The sequence below is a fragment of the Larus michahellis genome, chromosome 2 (genome assembly GCF_964199755.1).
Source record: "Larus michahellis chromosome 2, bLarMic1.1, whole genome shotgun sequence".
NCBI classification, from domain to species: domain Eukaryota; kingdom Metazoa; phylum Chordata; class Aves; order Charadriiformes; family Laridae; genus Larus; species Larus michahellis.
Genome location: NC_133897.1, coordinates 25,539,880 through 25,562,330, shown reverse-complemented (window position 1 = coordinate 25,562,330; position 22,451 = coordinate 25,539,880). Strand labels below are relative to the sequence as shown.

Here is a 22,451-nt window from a genome sequence, read left to right as displayed (position 1 = left end):
CATGAGCTGGCAATGCGTGCTCACAGGCCAGACAGCCAACCGCAACCTGGGCTGCATCAAAAGAAGAGTGTCCAGCAGGTCAAGGGAGGCGATTCTGCCCCTCTGGTCCACTCTCGTGAGACGCCCACCTGGAGTACTGGGTCCAGCTCTGGAATCCTCAGCAAAGGAAGGACATGGACCTGTTGGACAGGGTTCAGAGGAGGGACACAAAAATGATCAGAGGGCTGGAGCACCTATGCTATGAGGACAGGCTGAGAGAGTCGGGGTTGTACAGCCTGGAGAAGAGAAGGCTCTGGGGAGACCTTACAGCAGCCTTCCAGTACCTAAAGGGGGCCTACAGGAAAGGTGGGGAGGGACTCCTTATCAGGAGTGTAGTGACAGGACAAGAGGTAATGGTTTTAAACTGAAAAAGTGTAGATTTAGATTAGATATTAGGAAGAAATGCTTTACCATGAGGGTGGTGAGGCACTGGAACAGGTTGCCCAGGAAAGTTGTGGACGCCCCATCCCTGGAGGTGTTCAAGGCCAGGTTCGATGGGGCTTTGAGGAACCTGGTCTAGTGGACGGTGTCCCTGCAGGGTGGTTGGAATTAGATTGATCTTTAAGGTCCCTTCCAACCTATGATTAAATAATTGTATTACAAGAAATCCTACCTTTTTTCCCCAGTCACTGCTTTTAACAAAATGTAGAGAAGCAGGGTTTGATAAGTATACTTACAAACCAAAAGAGATCAAGTTCAGAACCCTTTGATGTATTCAGTCTCATTTTGCTTTGCAATCAATTTAATATCTTTAAAGTAGAAAATACCCTGTAGAATAAAGGACTTCTATTTATTTTTTTCAAATTAAAATATAAGTACACCTGCTTGTAATACAAAAAACTGGAACATCAACTATTCCCAAAAATGTATAGCTCTGTTGAAAAGCAGTCATCATTTTCTTCACTAAAGAGTAACATATACCCACAACTCCACAAAAGGAGGGACTCCCAAATTAAGTCTGTGAATTTGGAGTCAGGATTTATATGATCAAGAGGCCTACAGTAGGCACCAGCAGGTGTGAGAAAAAGCCAGTATGCATCAGCCTTGCATTTTCGTGCTCCTACAAGTCACTTCCTTGCAGCCATTTATTTGTGTTTTCCTTTAGATCTTTAAAAATAACAAAAACCCCACAATCCAGTGCCTGGCTCACCTCAGCAGCACTAGACCTTGGAAAACCGCCCATCAGAAATTTCCCTGGATACTTCTGATGTCCATGGCAAAAGATGTAGAGTGGTTGAACTTGCTCCTTTGCTACCTCTGCGGGTTATATTCCCTCCATTCATCTAATTTGGCAAAAAATACTCCAGGGATCATTAGTTGTTAAGCAGTGCTCTGAGTTGCATGCGCTTTGGTCTTTACTCTGTTGAGTTGGTAGCTAATGTAAATCAGAAAAACCTGTTCTTTTCCCCACTGTGTTCTAAGTGCCAAAACAAATTGAGACAATGGAGCGGGGGGAAGCAGGGAACTGGGCAGTCATGGTAGACAGAACAAAAATTAAATGGGAGGTCTGCATCGCAATGGATTCATGTATGTGCTAAAAATACTGGATCCAGCCAAGAATGCTAGCTTCTATTCATTTGTTCTTCTACTGAAGTTTGCAACAGTAGTAGCTTCTTTTTCCGATATTCTTCATTCTCCTGCTCTGCTTCCTCATCTATGCATTTTCTTATATGTGCTTTTAGTTCCTCAATTCCTTCTCCGGTATATGTAGATATAGGAATTATATTTTTGAATTCAAGTGTATTTGCAGGAATCATTTCTTCCTGTAGTAAGTGTAAGAAGTCTGAAAAATCATATTGGAAGAGTTAGTACAACTCCCAAATAGCGTATCACAACAAAGACCATAAAATCTCATTAAATTTAGAAAATAAATTTTAATACATTACAGTAATAAACATAACTGCAATTAATATAGAAGTATTATTTGTTTAATCAATCTTGAAAAAAATAGCTAAAGTGTCAGAAGAGGAGCACTAACATAACAATTATACCATATTTATACCCTCATGAGAAAATTCTATACCCTTCCTTTAAGATGACTACAAAGAAACCCCAAGTTGTAGAACACAGGAGATGGTTTTAAGCCGTCCTGGTTCGTATGCACTCCAGGAAATAGGAAGAAATTCACTCCGATGTAATAGCAAAACTGAAGCAAACCCCTACATAGGCCTGTCCAGAATTTTCATGTGTTTTGGCGAATGTCACATGATAAATTGTATATATCTGTGTCTGTAAGGGGACCTTCAATCAAGATTACTGTTATCTGAGATACCTAGACTGGAAATTTACTCTCCCACATCACAGTTGGAAAAGATCGTCCAGGATATCTCTATTTTGTCAAAATACTTCTCCAACAGTGAAGCCAGCACTACACATGCATATAAACAGAGATCTAAAGGCAGGAAGTGCTTTTAAAACATAATAAATTTAACAGCTGACTTCAGTTTCAAACAACTCCTTGCCAATGCAGAGTTAGCCCTGACGAAATCTTATTACTACTTTTGTTGAAGGTTATTGGTGAAAGTTCATTTTACCTTGAGGATTCTGTAGTTGTTTCATAAATTCACTCAAGTTATCCTGTGCACAAGGCAAATCCATTTTATTAATGGCAAGAAGGGCAGGCTTTGTTAGAAGTTCCTCTTTGTATAGCTCCAGTTCCTTAAAAGACAAGTAAATTTGCCTTAGTAATTATTCGTAGTTTAACAAGCGCTACTTCAATTTTACATCTCCTCTCTCATTTGTTTAATTGCCTAAACAGTCTTTTGTGCTTAGGCAGCTGAGAGGTTTACTCAGGAGCTCAAGGTTGATGTATTAAAGCAGTCCGACAGAAGAAAATAACGTTCAGTGATTTTTTTACTCAAACACAGATGTTTCAGGTAAACAGGCTGGTCGATTCTGAAACAGCCTCCTATAAAAACAATGGCAGTTTTGGGGTGGTTTTTTTCTGATATCCACAAACACAAAATCAATTTCAGAAAAAGTTCAGATCTGTAAAACACATAAGCAAATTCTTTGGAGAGTTTTCTGATTCTTAAGCATTTTAATGGACTACTGTTAGTATCAGAAATGAAATCACAACAATGAATTGGCTAAAAAGAAACAGAAATAGCTGTATTTCAGAAGATTCATCATCTTAAGTTGTACAGCTAGAGAGAGAACAGCAGTTAAACTTGAAATTATGTAAAAGGTATTATTTTAATCAGAGATGGAAACACTGAATGTCTGCAAAGCTGGGGCCTGATGTCTCATCTCCATTAGGCTATGCAGTAAGGGCATCAAGGCAGGGATTTAATTATACCCATGTATTTCTACTTCCTAAAATGCTACCAGACTGGGGAACTGAAAATCATGAGTCTTTTCACCTTTGCTGGACTGTAAGAAATATCTCATATGCTACACAGATTAATGAATGAACAGTTGTGCCCAACATAAAATAGAGCGGTTTCACCTGGATAGTTGAAAATAAAGATTTCATATTTTGAAGAACCCTAAGCTTGTTAACTGGCCTTATATTATAAATCCAGAAGACACACTAACATTTGAAAGTTCTTATCAAAACTGAGCCTCTTTCTTGGCTCAACACATAACTACAAATGTCAATTAGGAAAGATGAGAACTTACCTTTGTTAGAAGCAAGATAGTTTCAAAGGCTGTTCTGAACCTAGTCTTAACAGACAGCTGAAACCCAGAAATATCAACCTGAAAAAGTTACATGAAAACAAGCTTTGTGGTATTAAATTATGTTACAGTATCAAGGTACTCTCCATCAACTACTTTGCAGTAAAATGTCAAGAGATGTACCCTCATTCCTGGGCAAATAACAGAGGGCAACTATACACCAATATAACACCATAGACACTGAAAGCACAAACTGGTTGGTTCTGATACAGTGTTTCTCAAAGATCTGATTTTTAATCCTCTTTTTTAAGGGGATGTTACATAAAAAAGGTAAAAAAAAATCATCCCATGCTTTAATTACGATGGGAACACTTCACTGCTCTAAATTAATTGGCAAATTTTAATAATAAATTCTACTTAGGGATTTAATTTATCATCAGTTGTTTGAGAATTCCATTCTGAAAATGGTATTACAGCTATATTTATCACAAAACATGCAAATTAAAAATAATTTCCTAAATTCCAACTACACTGCATTTAAGACGCATTTTATTTACTGCACTGCCTTTTATTTCAATAAGCTGTAAATTTTATTTAACTTACAACTAAGAGAAGCTGTTTGATTCTTTCTACATGTTTGAGAAATTTGTGGCCCATCCCTTTGTTTGCATGTGCACCTTCAATCAGTCCTGGGAGATCAGCTACTGAAATCTAGGAAAACAAAGGTTTCAAACAAAACATTTCCAACAAGCAAAAATGGTGACTTTAAACTATCAGCACATATTATCATTTTATATAAATAAAAGAACCCAGAGATAGGAATGTCCAGAATAGCTATTTTGAGAGATTCCTTTTACTTTATGTGTATTCCTGGGAATTGTGTGGGGGATCAGTTCTCCATCAGTACGCACTGGCTGTTTCAATACATTTAGTCTATCATCAGAAGCAGATCTAAACAAAATGCTACTATTACACAGATACTGTGCTCCTCATGTTCCCCTGTCTATTTATTTATAGCTGCCTGCAAAGTAGAAAACAGAAGGTAATAATACCTCAGCAGTGATCTTGCAAAATTTACCTATTACCTGAGAATAAAACAGACTCCAAAAGGCAAGAAGATCAGGCTACCACAGTTGTATAGAATTCAAACTGTCACTGTCTGAAAAGAAAGTCTGTTCCTTGTGGCTACAGAGAATCTTTATTCCAAATGCAAACCCACTTAACGTTGTTCCCCTGAGCGTGTGAAGTTCCAAGAATTTGCCTTCTCTTCAACTGAAATGAGATTTTGATTAGCACATCAGCTTCCAACAAGAGGCCAGCAAAGACTGCTACAATGGACAGGGATCTTGTCATTTTCTCAGCTGATTGTTGTAGGAGGGGTTGTACACAGTTGTAAAGGAGAGCTGAGACAGACCAAAAAAAGAGAAGAATACTAAAAACTCCAGATACCTACTCAGTAACTCACAGAAATCTAAGACAGTGAAGCAAAGAAGAACAAATGCACGGTCTTCCATTAAGACAGCAAATGGATTCAATTAAACAATGCCCAAACCAGCACACAATAAAATTTCCAGTGTGCTACTTACTGCAGAAGGGGGCTTTCTGCTATGAGTGAGTTACGCTCCCACTCATGGGTCACACTAACTTTTGACCATGACGCATTCCCTAAATACTCGAAGCCTTGCTCCAGAATTTTCCATCTACAGAGACGTGAGATGCAACTGGGTGAACCACAGACTCGTAGCTAGAAACAGGGAGAGAATAACTGAAACAGGAGAGAATAACTAGAGAGTTAGAACAGAAACATCCGCTTCCTGGTGTGATGGGTTTGGGTGCTGCAGTACCATCATCACCACTTTTTTGTCCCCAGCTTTAGTTCTCTTTCAAAGAGTATCTTTTACGAAGCTCATAAAGAAACTCATATTCTCTCAAAAGAACACTTGGTTCAGATATACTGGTAGGAAAAGTAAATGATTCTGCTAGTTTCCATGATCTGGTACTAAGACCTGAAGCCAGACTCATACTCAGATCCTCTACTTCCGTGTCTTTTCTTTTGCAAGCAGTAATGACAGACAGCACCAGGTAACTTGCATGTATTTTCTTCTTTATAACATACTAAGATAAAATAAGCAAATTGCCACACATTTCCTTAAAAACGTCAGTGTTCTGTAGGGGAAAAAAAAAGATATAATAAGCCACTCTCCCTTGAATGATACAGAACCGTCACCTCAATTATTGCTCTTAATTGCTTACATTGTTTTGTTTTCAGCAGTTGCAATACTGAGAGCTGAAGTACTTCCTCTTACTCACAGATGTTCTCTGTGATCACAATCACTCATTCCCTTGATTTTAGAAGAAGAGATATTTTTACCATATAGTTCCTATATAGCACGCTACACTGTAGTCTAAAAACCATGAACTGCAGAAGCAGCCCCCAATAAGGGTCACTGGCTATGACGTGAAACAGACTGCAGAAAAGAAAGCCAGGAGTGCAAGTTAGTTCTCCTGCTGGAGAAAGATACACCAGTAAGAGCAAGATGTCTTGATTCACGGCAGGTAGGTAGTTTTTTAAAAGGATATAAATAATCCTGTTATTTGCAGCACACTTTTCTAGGATAAGTTACCCTAAACTAGCAGATAAAATGAATATACAAAAATTTTCCCTTAGATGTGTGCATCTCTAAGGGAACCTGACAAACCAGACATACTTCCTTTAACATACAGTTTTGTTGAAGCTTGTTAAATGAAGCTTTCAAGCATCAGCTACTGAATCCCACTAAGATTATTGCTTCTGAAAGTGAAGAGAGAAAGTTTCTGTCTTTTCACTGAGGTGAAAAGCATACCTCACTGTCTGGGAGGTATGCTTTCCTGGTTAACGCATCTGAAACCCTTTGAGCATTCGCCTTTTATCTTGGAAGTGATGAGTCCAGTACTGCATGTATCATATACTTAAAAAACAAAACAAAAGCACATCAAAGAAGATTCAAGCTTGAGAAACCAAAATGTTTGCTGCAACCTTACATGAACTTGGGGTCCAAAATCTATTACTAAGTCTCATTTAGCGTTGCTCTTTTCCCTTCGTGGATACTGTAGAAAGGATTCCAGGTGCCACACAATATCTGACAACTTTAACTGAAGAAGCCAGGTGGAGTTGGGTTCACAAAAAATAAGGTGGTAGGGCAGTAGCTCTACCAGTCCTCCAGAGCTACAGCCTACTACAAAAGGAACTGGAGCCAGGTACCTCACCTTTCAGGAAGGGCACTAACCTGGCTGTTCAGGCAATTGATATTACTTCACACTATTTTAGTTTTTTAATAAAAAGCCAAAACAAAACACCCCCACCCCCCCCCAAAAAAAAAAAAAAAAACAAACCACAAAAGGAAGTCAGGGCAACCAACCTAGAGAGCCAGAACAGTGTTATGGTAACTGGGTTATGGTCACTAAATTCCCTGTCATTTACTACTGCAGATCTGCAGCTATTGGACAAACCTGCCCCTATTTAAAATCCATTCTGAAAACGAGCCATTCATTCCAGAGCTCTCCGTATAGTGAACTTACAGAAAAGTTGCCTCTTCTAAATAAAAATAACAGGTTAGTCTCTGAAACAATGATTTTTTTTTTTTTTATAGTCCTGAACTTAACAAGAGTATACTAGGACACAGTAACCTCAATTCCACACACACATTCCACATCACAATTCTAAGATTATAAAGCAGGATTAGAACCACAGAAAGGAGACAAGGGAAAATAAGAAGCCATTTATTAAAGTGACTTGAAATCTTTAGAAAGTCTTTAGTGACTTTAAAAAAATAGTACTTTCTCCACAAATTTCATTAAGTCCATGTAATTGCATTTTGTATGTACATTATATACACACGTGAAAAAACCTACAAGTTTCCTTTTTCTTTATGAAATTATGTTAAGCAACATAACTAACCATTATATACAACTTTAACGAGCAACAAGAATGGATTTTCATACCAACCTGCTTATAATCTGCATACATGATCTTTCCTAGTTCAGGCTGTACCGTTGTAACTATGACAAGGGAAAAAAGAGGAGAGGAAAACCCAAAATTTTTTAACATTTAAAAAAATGTTACTGTTACAAAACATTTAAATGTTGCTGGACTTTCTCACTTCATATTTAAATGAAACAAATGTTCAGTAGCAGAAAAAAAATATGGAAAATGGTATGTTAAGAATTACTGGGAAAGGAATATAGAAAAAGCAAAACAAGAGCTAACAAAATTAGACCACTCAAAAAACCATTGGTTCACCAAATCTTGGCACTGTCTGCAGTTCCGTTCCCGTCATCCCAAAAAGGGAATAGGGGGGCTAGAGGAGCCTCAGACACAAAAAGGATTATCTAGACTATGGAATAACTTCCAAATAAAAAAAAAAACAAGGAAAGGCAAAGTGAGATAGGACTCTTAAATTTGAGAAAAAAAATATAAAAAGGCTGTAGAGAATCAAGAGTGGTGCAAGAAGGTCATTATTCGTAGGAATTATCAATACTTGTACTCTTGTTTTTTAATTAAAGAATGATCAGATGGCTAATCCTAATTTACTGACAGAAGAGTAATAAAAATGGCATTTTTCAGTAGACAGATTCAAAACCAAAATCTTACTCTGTTGCAAGAGCAGGTGGTAGCTATTTCCAAAGCATACAAGATGTTTATGCGAAGAAACTTGATGGTGCTTAGGTGGTACACTGAGGATATTACAAACCATGGAGAGTCTCAGATGGAATAAAATGGGATGAGACTAAAATAAATGTTAAATAGACCCTGCACTGACACATTGAAGCACTAAGAGGGCGTACACATGAAAATCTGAGATGCTTAAAGAAACTGGACACTGAAACAGCAAGTTCTTTCTTTGAAGTATTTCTTACAACTACAAATCTGTGTAACGTATGTAACGCATTTAGCTGACAACATGGTTATCCCCTATTCTTTATTACAAGCCTCTAAACCAAGTCAGAGAAAAGACTTCTTGCTCTCATGAAAATATTACTGCTCTAAAAATAAGAGTATCAACTTACATGCATAATTTGCAATCTCAGGTTTGGCATGAGAAATCTTGCTTAACAAGGATGATTTTCCCGCATTTGGAAACCTAGAAGGAAAGTCAGGATTTATATATTGAACAAACACATGTGCGATTCCTGTATACTTTATTACCACATACACTATATTACCTTAGTCAAACTCAGTGTTATCAACTAATTTTTGCAGATTAATTTAATTAAAAAAACCTAACAACAAAACCCAGATAATTTTGATTTTTTTTTTCTAATCAAATCTGAATAATTTTTTAAAATCCAACAGTGCTTCCCAAGGATGCAGGCCGGAGAGGCATGTAAATACATGCGTAATAGACTTAAGGGAAATCTTTCAAAGTCACTCGGATGGAAATGCAGCATTGGCATCCAGGTGTACTTGCATTCAGTCTTCACATCCTATAGCTAATTCTATAAATTATGTTTACATTCTTAACATCTATCATGCAAATTCATCTTCTCAGTTGTATTTACAGTCTTTTGGTATACAAATCATGGTCAATGAAACATTCTACAATTGAAGTACCAACGATACCTATGCTACATAGCAAAGCATATATAAACTCTGTAAGTGCATCTATACGGAGAGGAGGAGGGAAAAGTCAGAGAGAGACTTTGCGTATACTGACCACACACATGCAGAGTCTGTATATGTTTTTAAGGCAACAAAGTTTTTTGAGGGATCCTGAAATTAGGACTAACCTGCTTTGTTACCAAATAAACCAAAAAGTATACCAGTGAAGCCCTAGGAGCTGGCCTGTGCAGACCTGACTGTTGTAACCTTTTCCCTCTAGCTATACCTGCATACTACAACAAAAACGTTCCTCAAGGGATACAGCAGCTTTCACAAAAGCTTCTTCACAGAATACACCTACTCATTGAAATGGAAACCTAAGTTGAAACTGAAATTATAACACATGCTTATTTTAAAGATGAATCCAACCTGTAGAAGACACTATAGCCATGATTCATGTCAAACTTGAAGCTGACGCTGACATCAGAGGACAGACTATAGTCCTTATTCACAGCACCTGCTCCACACAGGAGACCACACAAGACTTGTGTCCCAGTCAAATTCACAGACAGTTACTCAGCACAACGTTTCAGTGCAACAGTGATGAAAGAAAACTGTGTCCACAGACGACTGAACATTGGTCACAAGATAGAGAGGCATGTGTCACACAGAAAACCATATACTCTCTGTTTGAATACATGCAGAATCATGACCTGTTAACAGGGACAACTCATAAGAACATGCACTAATGAAAAACAAGACTAATATTACATTAAGGGGCTTTATAAAGAGGTTGTATACAGGACTTTCTTAAAAAAGAAAGAGACATAATGACTCTTGTTGTAACAGAAAAACTATTGAGGGTAGTTTTAATGCGCTCTGATATTGAGAGGTGCCATAAAGACATTCCAGAAGGTTACTCTGCTCATCTCCTCAAGTGAGTATTGTGTTTCCACTGAGATACAATATGCTGTTTGAAGTTTAAATCGCAACCTACACTACACATCACAACCTGTACCCAAACCTGATGGGCCTTTCTCAAGTCTGTATGTTTTTTACCTGATCTAATAGCAAACCACTTGCAAATCTACTGAAGTAAAAATAACAAAGAGATCAAAGTACAACCACAAACCATCAGAGGCTGATTCATACTCTCAACAAGAAAATAACATGCTCCTCTAATAAATTTATGATTCTTTTAATCCATTTTAAAGGGAAACTGTCAGCCAAAATACAAGCCAAAATGCAAAATTAATGCAGCACCAGTGTCATAAAACGCCTATATTTTCACACACTCTAAAACAAGAAAAACATTCTCTATCATGTAACTACTAAAGACCACTTGAAAATTATATAACGTCAGATAAATCTGATATTAACAGAATTATTTCTAATAAGCAAAAAAAAATGTAGGTAGAAAACCTGCTGTCTTCAAGTTTCCATTCTTTAACAGCATATACCAATTAGACTATTTCCACCTCAAACTCATTGTCAGTTTACATTTCTTGTGGTTTTTATTAATAAGGACCACGAGGCGGGGAGGGGAGGGAAAACAGATGCCAAGTAGAAGGATACATTTACAATTGTAGTTTGTTGAAATCTTTATCCAAATAAAAATATATTTATCTGCATTGTTATAAAGCACCAACATTGAAATGCAAGTCCTACTCTTCTAGTTTGTAGTTACTTCCTTCCAACCTTCCAAGCTGTTTATTTGGGACAGTAGGCTACGTACCCTTTGAAACTCTCCTTAAAACTACTACTGAAAGGATTCACTTGTGCCAGTACCATAAAGTCGAAGATGCAATGCGGACAGTGTTCATGGCTCTGTTTCGCACCTCCTACTTACTTCATAAATATTTGCTAATAGTATTTTGATAATCACTGCAATTGCTAAATTCAATTATATTAATAATTACATATTACTCTGATCCATGAAGCCCTTCACCCACAAAATCATAACTGACACATTGAAAATTTTAAAATTAGTTTTGATAGGTTTAAACTCTATCTGATTTTTGCAAACTGCAAGTAATTTAAGTGGCAATGCAAATGTACGATAACACTCATCAACCAAACTTTCAAGTTTTTTGGATATCCCATTTGAAATTTACTACTTTGTTTTCTAACATCAGTTCTCAAACTACAGTACTTACCCAACTAAGCCAACATCTGCTATAAGTTTCAAATCAAGATGAACAATTCGCCTCTGACCTTTGCAAGGCAAGAAGTTTGTGGCCAAAGAGCCTCCAAGACCTCCGCGAGCGGCTAGGAATCTCTCTCCTGCTGCATTAAGCTCTCCTGAAAATAAATTCACTAGTAAAAAAGGACAATCCCCTGCAGTAGTTCAGTTGTGATTTTCCACTTAAATCTATCTTCAATGAACAGACAATTTTCTGTATGCTTCCTTGCAAGAGCTGTGCAAGGGTCATGGTATTTTTCCCTCTTTGGAAACAAATGAAAGCAATCATACCCCAGTATTCCCCTCTGGCATATAGTTACTCACTTCAAGAAAAGTGCTAAGTACAGGCAGGCAAAGTATAGCCAAGACGGTAGTTCTGAAGCCTCCAATTCTTGAATTTAAGAATGCAATGAGAAATCTGCATTGATAAAGATGTAGCTACAGCAAACTCTTCAGATGTTCCCTATTTTTTCATTAAGAAACATAACATCTCCCCTAAGGTAAGAATGATTAAAAAAAAAAAAGCAAAATTTGAATATATAATTCAGGGATACCTTTAGACACTGATGTGCCTATATCATAAACAGTTCTTGCCATACATCCAATTTTGTTAAACATCCTAATCAGAGTCATTTGTGAACGTAGTTTGAACTCTGAACAGCATCAGAAAAAAACCTCTGAGAAACTGCAAAGGAGCCATTGAGAGCTATTCCAAGAGCACCGTATTGAAAGAGATCTCCCCAGTTACTACCAAGTACCACTGTTTAAAAAAAGAGTAAAAACCAGAGAAGTATTTTAGATAACTTGAAATGTTGTCAGTCGGCACACATCTTTATCTTTTAAGCAATGTCATAATTCAGTAAAGTTACAGGGAGTTTATGGATACATAATTTATGTAAGGTCGTTAATGATTCTGTGGAGGGTCGGTATGGCTTTCAGCCTTTAACACTTGTTTGGAAGGACAATTTTCTTTCTGCTGCATACAGTGATACAAACTGACTACTGCTAATTTCTGGAAAGGGTCCTTGCTTTTCCAACAATTTCTACAGCATGTTTTTTGTCCGCTCTTTGTCAAAACAAAGGAAAACAAACACATATTTTGGGAGATATGTAACCTTAAAACATCCCAGTGTTAAAAGTCGGTTAGATGCTATCAATAAACATGACAGTATCTACTAGATACATTAAAACAAAGCAGAAGTTCTTACCAATCTGCGTGCCATCATCACAAAGAACTGAAATTCCCGGAGGCACGTGAACTTCACAATCTTTTCCTTTTTCACCTTTTAGTGCTTTAACACTGGGAGAAATTAAACCAGATTTAGTAATTTAAGTTGACATTCTGCTTTCTGGAAAAGATGTATATAACAATTTTAATTAAACAGACTCTTACCTGCTGTTCACTCCTGTTCCAGCTATAAATCGCTTCTGGGGATATCTTTCCCTTATGCTCTTTAGGGTAGTTCCTTCTCGGGCGATGAACCAGACGTCGCCACCTTTCCCTCCTTCCCCACCTAGACGAGGATAACCCATTCCACCAGTTCCTCCTCTCACATAAACGCGTAAATCGTCTATAAAGTTGCCATACTAGAAAAACCAACAAGTTTCATATCAGTATTGATGTCAAAACAACGAAGTTAAAAGTTTATCAAGAAGTTTCAGCTGGGACATGGTTGAGACATCAAGGAATGTACCTAACCTTGAACGGGACATGAAATAAAACAATGTGCTTTGTGTTCTTTTGCAGTTGCTAACTTAGCCATAAGGTAGTAAAAAATATAACTTCTGGACCAAAGTCAAGCCAAGAGTGTATCCCAAACTAACCCTGGATAATTATAATGCTAAAATACACACGCCTTTGTGAATAATGAGCATGCAAATCAAGTAACCTCCCTAAATCTTTTAAACATGAGCTTAAAATGAATCATTATTAACCAATCAGCTGTATTTTATCGTTATAAATATTGGATGGTCGTGTATTATCCTTGTAAATATTGTCACTGAAAGCTGCGGTGTGCTGGCTGTTGTTAATTGCCTGGCACCTGATCCTGCAGAATGGAAATAAAAGCACATATCGTGACTGGGTGTGCTGACTGGCTCTCGCACACCGGGTGAAGAACCCTCATTTAGGGACAACGGTATTATGTTCTGCTTATATTTCATTTTGTAGCCATTAGAATCAACGTGGCTAAAGCTGCTTAGACAGAACTTTCAACAACGACCCTTCAGAAAACAGACACGTAACCCTCCGAGATGTTTTTCAGCAAGAGAAATACCTGACGTTCCCCTCCCGGCAGCCATCCCTCACGGGCCGGCCTGCAGAGCCCCAGGGGCAGAGCCGGTGCACGGCGAGGCCGCGGGGCCGGGAGTGGAGCCGCCGCTGCCCGCCAGCCCTCCCCGCGCCGCCCCATCCTACCCAGGGCCCGTCCCCACCGCTCCCCAGGCCGCCCGCACTAACCTTCCGCAGCACGGCCCCGCCGCACCGCACCATGCTGGGAGCCGCCGCCTCCCGCGTCCGGGAGGGGCGGGCCGGAGCGGGAGCAGCGGCCCCTGAGGCGCAGGGGGCTGTACGGAGAGGACAAGAGGGCGGGCGAGGTCAGCGCTCAGACCCCAGGGGTGCGGCTACGGGCCAGGGGAAGGCGGAGGGAAGCGGATAACCACCCCCCGTTCCCGTCAAGCCAGCGGCCGCCATGACGGCAACGGTAGGGCCGTCTCCCGCGCAGGCGCGCCCCTTCCCGCCTCGGCCGCGCACGGCTGCCGCGGCTTGCACTCGCCCCGCTGCGGCTGTTCCCGTGGGGCTGTTCCCCCCCGGAGCCGCTGGCACGGCAAGGGACAGGCCTAGTTTGCTGCAAGGTGTCGGCTCATCCCTCCAGTCCCCCCCGTACAGCCACAGGATCTCAAGCCGAGAGGCGTTAGGGCGTTTTAGACCGAGGTGCAGTCATGGCCGCCTGAGGGGAGAGCAAGGCCCTGGCTGCTGGAGCTGCGAGGTTTCAGCGAGATCCACAACCTCCAGCAGCGTGTTCTCCCTGGAAGCCGTATGCCGATCAGATACAGCATCTGCTGTTGGCTTTGCCCATGTGGTTGTACCCTTTAAAGCCCACTGGTCATATCACTAACCTGCTCTCCTTCAAGAAACTGGGACCTGACCGTTCAACGAGGCTAGTTCTCAGGATAAGGATGACCGTGTTGAAAGTACATGGCGTTTATAAGTCTTAAAACACTTGTGAGTTTCTTAAATGGTCAAAAATTAGAAATTACTTTGTAAATCATGACATCAGTAAGGTCAGAAGGGTAAAACTGGTGAAAAAATGCCCCCAAGTTCTTTTCCAAGTCTTTATTATGTAGACAGGTATTTTTCAGACAATATGAGCATATTTGCAGGGGTTTTTTTTAAAGCACAAATCCATATGAAAAATATTCTTCTATTCCTTCATACAGCCTTTCCACAAAGTCATATGTTTTCAGTGACGGTTGTTAGCTAGCTGAGGAGACTCATTACCATTTACAGTAATTTAATACTAAAAATTAATTCAACAAGGGATTTTTTCTGTTACATTATAAAAAAAATAATTTAGAAAACAGGATTGTTGTCTGGATGGTCGCATACAGAGGGAAGCGGTCAATGGCTCGAAGTCCAGATGGAGAGGGGTCACAAGTGGTGTCCCTCAGGGATCTGTACTGGGACCGGTGCTGTTCAACATCTTCATCAATGATTTAGACAGTGGGATCCAGTGCACCCTCAGCAAGTTCACAGGTGACACCAAGCTGAGGGTGCAGTCGACATGCCAGAGGGACGGGATGTCCTCCAGAGGGACCTAGGCAAGCTGCAGGGGTGGGACTGTGCAAACCTCATGAAGTTCAACAAGGCCAAGTGCAAGGTCCTACACTTGGGTCGGGACAACCCTCGTTATCAATACAGGGTGGGGGATGACGTGATAAAGAGCAGCCCTGCGGAAAAGGACTTGGGGATACTGGTGGATGAAAAGCTGGACATGAGCCAGCAATGTGCACTCACAGCCCAGAAGGCCAATTGCATCCTGGGCTGCATCAAAAGAACCGTGGCCAGCAGATCCAGAGAGGTGATTCTCCCCCTCTACTCTGCTCTTGTGAGACCCCGCCTGGAGTACTGTGTCCAGCTCTGGAGCCCTCAGCACAAGGACATGGACCTGTTGGAGTGGGTCCAGAGGAGGGACACGAAGCTGATCTGAGAACTGGAGCACCTCTGCTATAAGGACAGGCTGAGAGAGCTGGGGTTGTTCAGCCTGGAGAAGAGAAGGCTCCAGGAAGACCTTATAGCAGCCTACCAGTACCTGAAGGGGACCTACAGGAAAGCTGGGGAGGGGCTGTTTGCAAGGGCATGTAGCGATAGGACGAGGGGCAATGGTTTTAAACTAGAGCAGGGCAGGGTTAGATTAGACATTAGGAAGTTCTTTACAATGAGGGTGGTGAGACACTGGAACAGGTTGCCCAGAGAGGTGGTGGAGGCCCCATCCCTGGAGACATTCAAGGCCAGGCTTGATGAGGCTCTGAGCCATCTATCTAGTTGAAGATGTCCCTGCTTACTGCAGGGGGGTTGGACTAGATGACCTTTAAAGGTCCCTTCCAACCCAACACATTCTGTGATTCTATTCTATGATTCTATGCTTGTGCTGTCTATATGCTAAATGGCCCAACAGAATATTTAAGTGGTATCCTGAATGTATCAGAACATGTGAGTGTTGTCCAGTGCCACTTCAGAATGTAAATTTGTTTTTGTTAGCTGTTTGTTAGTTTTGTTTCTTAGTTGCTTCATGAACTAGGACACCAGATTTGGAAACTGGATTTCCAAAATATATGCAAAATAGTAGTTACATAGTTAGATTCCTCTGTATATTATTTTTTGGTCTTTATATTTGCTGTAATTTTTCTTTATTTTGTACACTATAAAAGTTAAGCCAATACATTTAACAAACTTATCTCTACATAGTTCTACACAGTCAGTTAATTAGGGCAAAGGAACTTTCAATTTGCTAAAATTTTAGACATAAACTAGGGATTTTTTTTTTCAAAAAGAAATCAGGGAAGAATGGATAAAAAAATCCAAATTCCTAATCCTGTGCTTTTCAGATGACCCACACTTCTTTCTCTGACTTAAAAAAAGCAAACTCTTTATTTTGCAACTGGGTTATTCAGATGAAGGTACAGATGAAGCGTGGCTGTCATTACGAATGATTATTCCTGATGGCTTTTGATGATCTTCATGAATGACTAAAATAATAACATACTTCAATGGAATACAATTTTACAAAGTACTACAGTATGAAATCAGGGTTTTTTTTGTCTTGAAGTGTCATATTCCATGGGAGCTTTTAGTAGTATTTTTAGAAGGCCCTAGTCCACTTTGTGAACCTTTTCTTTCCACCTGCGTGTATGGAGAAATACATTCAAAAGCTTTTCACTCTGTTGACTATTACTGACTGTGTTATTTTTACCCATCAACTACGTATTCTGCTTCAGCTAAAAATACTTAGAATTTCTACCAACTGTACATGCTTGTACCATACTGTTATGACCTAAGTTAAATCCCCCAAATTCAAAGTTTGCCTTTCCTCAGTGCCAACCTGGACTGTAACTGCTTCTCTTTGAAAAGAAGAAAAATTAACCTGGCCAACCACAGACCCCAAAGCCTGGTCTCAATCTCATGCAAAGCTTTGGAAAAACTCAAATTTCTCCTATTAATACCCTATTGATAAAACATTTGATATGGTATCACCTGAGAAGGAATGAGAATATGAGGGTTGTGAGAGGAATTGTGAAGTGACATAGCCACAAGTAAGGTTGAAAAGGAAAATGTCAGGCTTAAAGGGCTGGTTTTAGGATGGTCTTACTTGGTATTTTTTGTAGTAGCCCTCCTAAAATCAGTAAGAGCGTACTGTTGAAATCTATTAATGATATATACTTAGGAATCATCATAAGTACAGAGAGTATCTCCGGAGATGTATTTCATTTAAAGTAGGGAGGTATTAATGTCATTGTGTAAGGCCCTGGTGAAATCTCATTTGGGGTACTGTGAAAACATCCAATCAATTGTTCTATGACTGAGCTGAGGTTGAACTGAAGGAGGGGTAGAGGGAGGTTGGGCACATCACCAGAGAGCTTGAGAGCCTTTCGTACAAACAGATTTTAGGACGGCTCAGCTTGTTTACTTAAATAAAACAAAAACAGAGAGGAGATAGGAGTGCTGTCTATAAATACATCAGGAAAGTAAACACGAAGGATGAAAACCATTTAATTTGCAGGGCAATGTTGACACAAAAACAAATAGGTATGTCCTATTCATTAATAAATATATCAGGAAATCAGAATAATGTTTCTAGTCATTACAGCAATCAAATGCTGAAACAGCTTTTCCGTGGAATTAGTGGGAGAAAAGATACACCTGTTCTTAATGTGGTGCTTGATAAATTTATGAGGTGATTGTACAACAGCTTTCTGTAGCGGCAGGGAACTAGGCCCCATCATTCAGGAGGACCTCTCTGTTCTGTGTCACCCTGCCAATTAATAGTAAAAATAGCAGAACATTTTGTCCAGATTTATGTTTCATAATACGGGAAGGACTTGCCAGTCTCATCTGACTAATAAGCAAGGTTCAGAAGTCCTTACATATGCAAAAGTTAGATTGTGCTACCATGACTTCAGTAAAGCATATGATGTCAGCATTATACAGAAAATAGTAGAAAAAAGGAGATAAGCAAAAGAACTTTTAAGTGAGATGAAGAAAGCATGGGGAAGCTGCAGATGGCAAGAAGGTTATCAGCAGAGTTCTTCAAGGATCGAGTCATAGGCCCTGAGCTCTCCTTAAATACCAGTACAAGTACATACCAAATTGCCCCATGTTTTCATGCTTTGTTGTTTGAATTTAGTACTGTTGAATCATTACGACTGTTGAGAGCAGCAGGGTCTGTAGCCTGTCGACTTGGCAGAGCCTTGTTTCTACTCAGTGTGCTGAACTTCCTTAGCACGCAGCAGGAGGTTCAAATCCAACAACAGCTTAATGTGTAGACTGGTACAGAGATGCCAGCAGAGCTACTAACTAATGTTAATTCAACTCATGGAATCAATCCACAACTCAACCTTACAAAAGAGAAATAAAGAGAACCAGATCTCCTCTGTACATTGTGAGTTGAAGGTGTTACATCCATTGACATAACCCTAGATCTGTTTCAGCACCGAGCAAGCTCCTGCCACCAAGCTCATACCAGCAGGGAATTAAGTAACATTTCATTTGAAATTGCCGTTGTGTATTTTCTGGAACCTTTTGTACCAGTAAGTACATGATCACACACACATGATGCTAAAAAATACTGAAATGGAATCATTTAAAATTCTGAAGTTTGAGGATGTTTAGATGGTTTATTTTCTAAATACTTCAAAACAGAATCTGGTCACTTGAAGAGACACTCTGTTTTGCCTGGGCAGCACTGATTCTGTCATCTTTTCCTGCTGATTTGCGTTGGCTGTTTAATCAGTGGTGGGTGTACTGTACTTGAACTTGAGTAACAGAGCTGTGAGCACTTCACTGTCAAGCCCGGTCGTAGAACATCACTCTGTTATTTCTTTACTTCGGCTGCTGCTAATCAGTGATGCAGAGGGTGACTCAATTCTTTATCTTCAGTGAGTCCTGTTTACGTAGGAGCATGCAGATGTGTAGTCACAGAGATATCTGTAATTCAGTCATACAAAAGGCCGATAGCGTTGTAAAACTCTCCAAACTGATTTATACATAGTCAATGCATATTCTGAGTTTCATGCTAAATAATGCTTCAGTTCCTGCTCTTTCTGTTCTCGTTGTGTACGTCACATACTGCTATATGATAGCTTGAAAATCACAAGGGTACTGCTACATCAAATCGTGGTTTTACCACTCTGTTCCTTTTCTCTCATGATATAAATCACTAAGTAGTGCACGGTCATCAACTCTAACGAAAAGAAGCTGTAAAACTTCTTTCCACAACAGTTTTAAAGCTTCCAGCAGCAGTTTGTTTAAATTTGTACTTTATGTGCTGTTTTCCTCAGTCTAGAGAATAACTAACTTCGGAGGAAATATTTAAAAATTAAGCTGAGATATTTTAACAACATAGCTTTATTTTAAAGTAGAGTTGAAATAATTAAAAAATGCAAGTCAATTTTCTTTCCTTGCCTTTCTGAACATGCCCACAATGGCTCATTGTAATGCTGGGAAGCTGGCATAAAGGTCTTCACAGTTGAAAGAAATAACTACACCAATACGTCCAAGGTCCAGATGTTCTAAAAATTTGATGTATTACGTTTACAGTTTTATTTTAAAAAAAAATTAAAGAAGAGATATAACCAATGCCAAGGATACACTCTTCAGTACAATAAAGTGCCACTAGATGGAGGCCCCGCAACTGCACTAATAAAAAGAATAAGCTGAAGTACAACAGTTCAAAACTCATGCTGTAGAAAAACTACCAATGTTGGAAGAATTTTGAGGGAAAAATTTTATTTTGCCTAAGTTTGGTTATCAAATAAAAACACTCAGAATCACAGAAATAGCCACTTCTGTCTTTAATCCCATCTCATAAAACTGTGTAAAATGGCTGTGCTGGAGTCTGTGGGTTTGTATGTGGCGTATGCTGCGTCTTTGGAATTCTTCCTGAGCCCCTGCAGAATGGAGAGCACAACGCAATTTTTTCTCTAAATCCCATTTATATTTAGTCACCAGCTGAAAAAAAATCTGCTTTCTCAAGCAGGTGGAGAGGGTCTCTGGTTTCAAGGGCTTTCACCTACAACCCAAGCTTTTATGTAGTTTTCAGGTACATTAGATTTTACGAAGTCGGTCACAAATTGATTTTCCTTGATCTTAGCTGTTCTGAAATAGAAACTGTAGTAACAATACTTACCTAATAAACATGATGGGTGTCTTTCTTCATGGTGCTTCCATCCTACAAACTTCATGTAACATCCTGCAGGATTATTAGTTACTAATAATTTTGATCTCTGTCAATTTAACTTCATGGGTTCATCCTTGTTTCAGGTGGATTCTCCCATAGGTGATGATCCCTCAGTGCCTGACTGACAAAGATGCATAATGCCATAAAGGAAAATGAAATATGAAAATCAACCTTCAGAACGATTTTCACTTGGGGAGGTTAATTTTTAGATACTATCAAAGAATTTTCACATAAATAGGTACTTAAGAGAACATTGTTGATGAGGTGGCACTTTAAAAAAGATAATTTTTTATTTGAAAGGATTTTCCTAAGAAGAATCTGTTCCATAGCATTTTGATTTCTATAGCTGTGTTCTGGGAATGCCTCATTTTAAGATTAAAAATGGTGAATTTATTAACTAGATTAGGAAAAGCATGAGAAGCGTGATAAAAATAAACCTGCATGTTGAAGGAAAGGGATTGAGGGCTGCCTCCAGAGGCCTTTGGAGGAGAATAAAATCCCTGTGTTCGCACCAGTATCTGGTTCTACTGCACCTACGTGTTTTCGGTGGGAACGAAATGACGAGAAGCAATTGATGCAGTGGCCGAGCAGCCGTGCGACTACCCACTTCTTTACGTGCCTTTTAATGCCTTTGAAATGTTGGCTGTTTCACTGTTGAGATTAATCATGCTAATCAACTTGATAGTGCGTAAAGCAAACAAAAAGAGGAAAAGCTTTTCCTAACTTGAACACTTACCAAAAGCTATTTTGATTAATGATATGAAGGAGCTTTCTTAAAGGTAGGTTCCTCGTGCAGCCTTGCTAATGCTTTCGTCTCCTTGGTCATGAATGCTGCTTTACAATTCCAAGGAGTAATTACATCTAATACAGCTTTAACTCCTTTCGATGATACAAAGAGTTCAGAGATGAGACAACTATATTCCAGTCTTCCAGATGCTTTTTTTTCCTATGTAGCCGTGTAGGTTCAAACACGGCTTATTTATTTGAAACAAGATTTTGAAAGAGTGTTTATATTGCTTAGCTGGAAAGGCTCCCAGAAGACGGCTAGTTATTCTGAAAGTTGTCATTTCAGAGCAGGTTTGTATTTGCCTTCAAGTACTGTATACATTGTTTTCATGACAGAAATTACTACGTTTCCACTTGAAAGAACAGGCTGTTCCTGTCATGTTGTGTTCCACAAAAGCATGTTGTGAAACCCTAACAGACCCAATTTTATTACATATTTGTCCTACATTCTTGTCAGCTGTGCCTTCCTCTGGAGAGAGGAGGTTCTCTGAAGCTGCGACTGTTACCAGTTTTATGGGATTCAGCCATCACGATTCTGGGTACGTTGTTTTTCGTACGTGGTAATGTACCACGCAGAAAAATAAAGTTTAAATTACAGTCCTGAGCTGTTGGGTGAGACCTGAATTTAAGAAAGGAGCAGCTGCAATTTAGTTACCTCAGCCCTCTCCTTGTATAGAGCGGACCTCGTTCCTTCAGGGAACATCTCATGCAGGAGAGTTAGTGATGTGGTACTGTGTCCACAGCCTTGAAGAGACCTGTTGGGTTTGTACAGAGGTTCCGCGGGGTTTGATTTCTGCATGGACCCGGTGGTGCACAGTGAAGTGATTGTCTGCTGTGTGCCAGATGCAGCATTTCCCTTGTACTTTGAACAGTCGCCTTTTGAATTTTCATGTCTTTAAAGAGGAGTGAAGCTGTGAGGGAGCCCTAGTCTTGCCGGTGCCTCAGACCCCTGACATTTGCTGTGAACCTTCGAACAGCTTTTACAAAGACATAAGTTCTGTGACACCAGACTGATGACATTTGGAGCACTCGCTTTTAAGTTGCCTGAACGCTACTTGCAGACAAAGTATTTGTCCCCACATTGTGCTAGAATGATTGTATATGAAGAAGAAACTTGTCTTCTACTTGAGCTTTTCATCCAAGTGTTTTCCTTTGGTTTTCAAATTCGGTTCTGTAGAGTAACCCTGTTTACCACTCCTCGTGCCATAGGTCTTCAGAACACTTTGCGTTCATCCTCACACCATGCAGGACAGACTCTGGTCTCTTTAAGGTAATAGATGAGGAAATCCCACTG

General features: G+C 39.6%; 1 protein-coding gene across 1 annotated transcript; it reads right to left on the bottom strand.

Moving 5' to 3' along the window:
* Positions 1-744: 744 nt before the first annotated feature.
* GTPBP10 (GTP binding protein 10) lies at positions 745-14,227 on the bottom strand. The gene is made up of 10 exons (XM_074574633.1): positions 13,876-14,227; positions 12,811-13,004; positions 12,626-12,717; positions 11,392-11,536; positions 8,704-8,777; positions 7,643-7,695; positions 4,261-4,368; positions 3,661-3,738; positions 2,574-2,697; positions 745-1,822 (listed from the first exon to the last, which is right to left on the bottom strand). The coding sequence occupies exons 1-10, from the start codon at positions 13,906-13,908 to the stop codon at positions 1,602-1,604; spliced, it is 1,122 nt and encodes a 373-aa protein (XP_074430734.1). The 5' UTR covers positions 13,909-14,227; the 3' UTR covers positions 745-1,601.
* Positions 14,228-22,451: the final 8,224 nt, after the last annotated feature.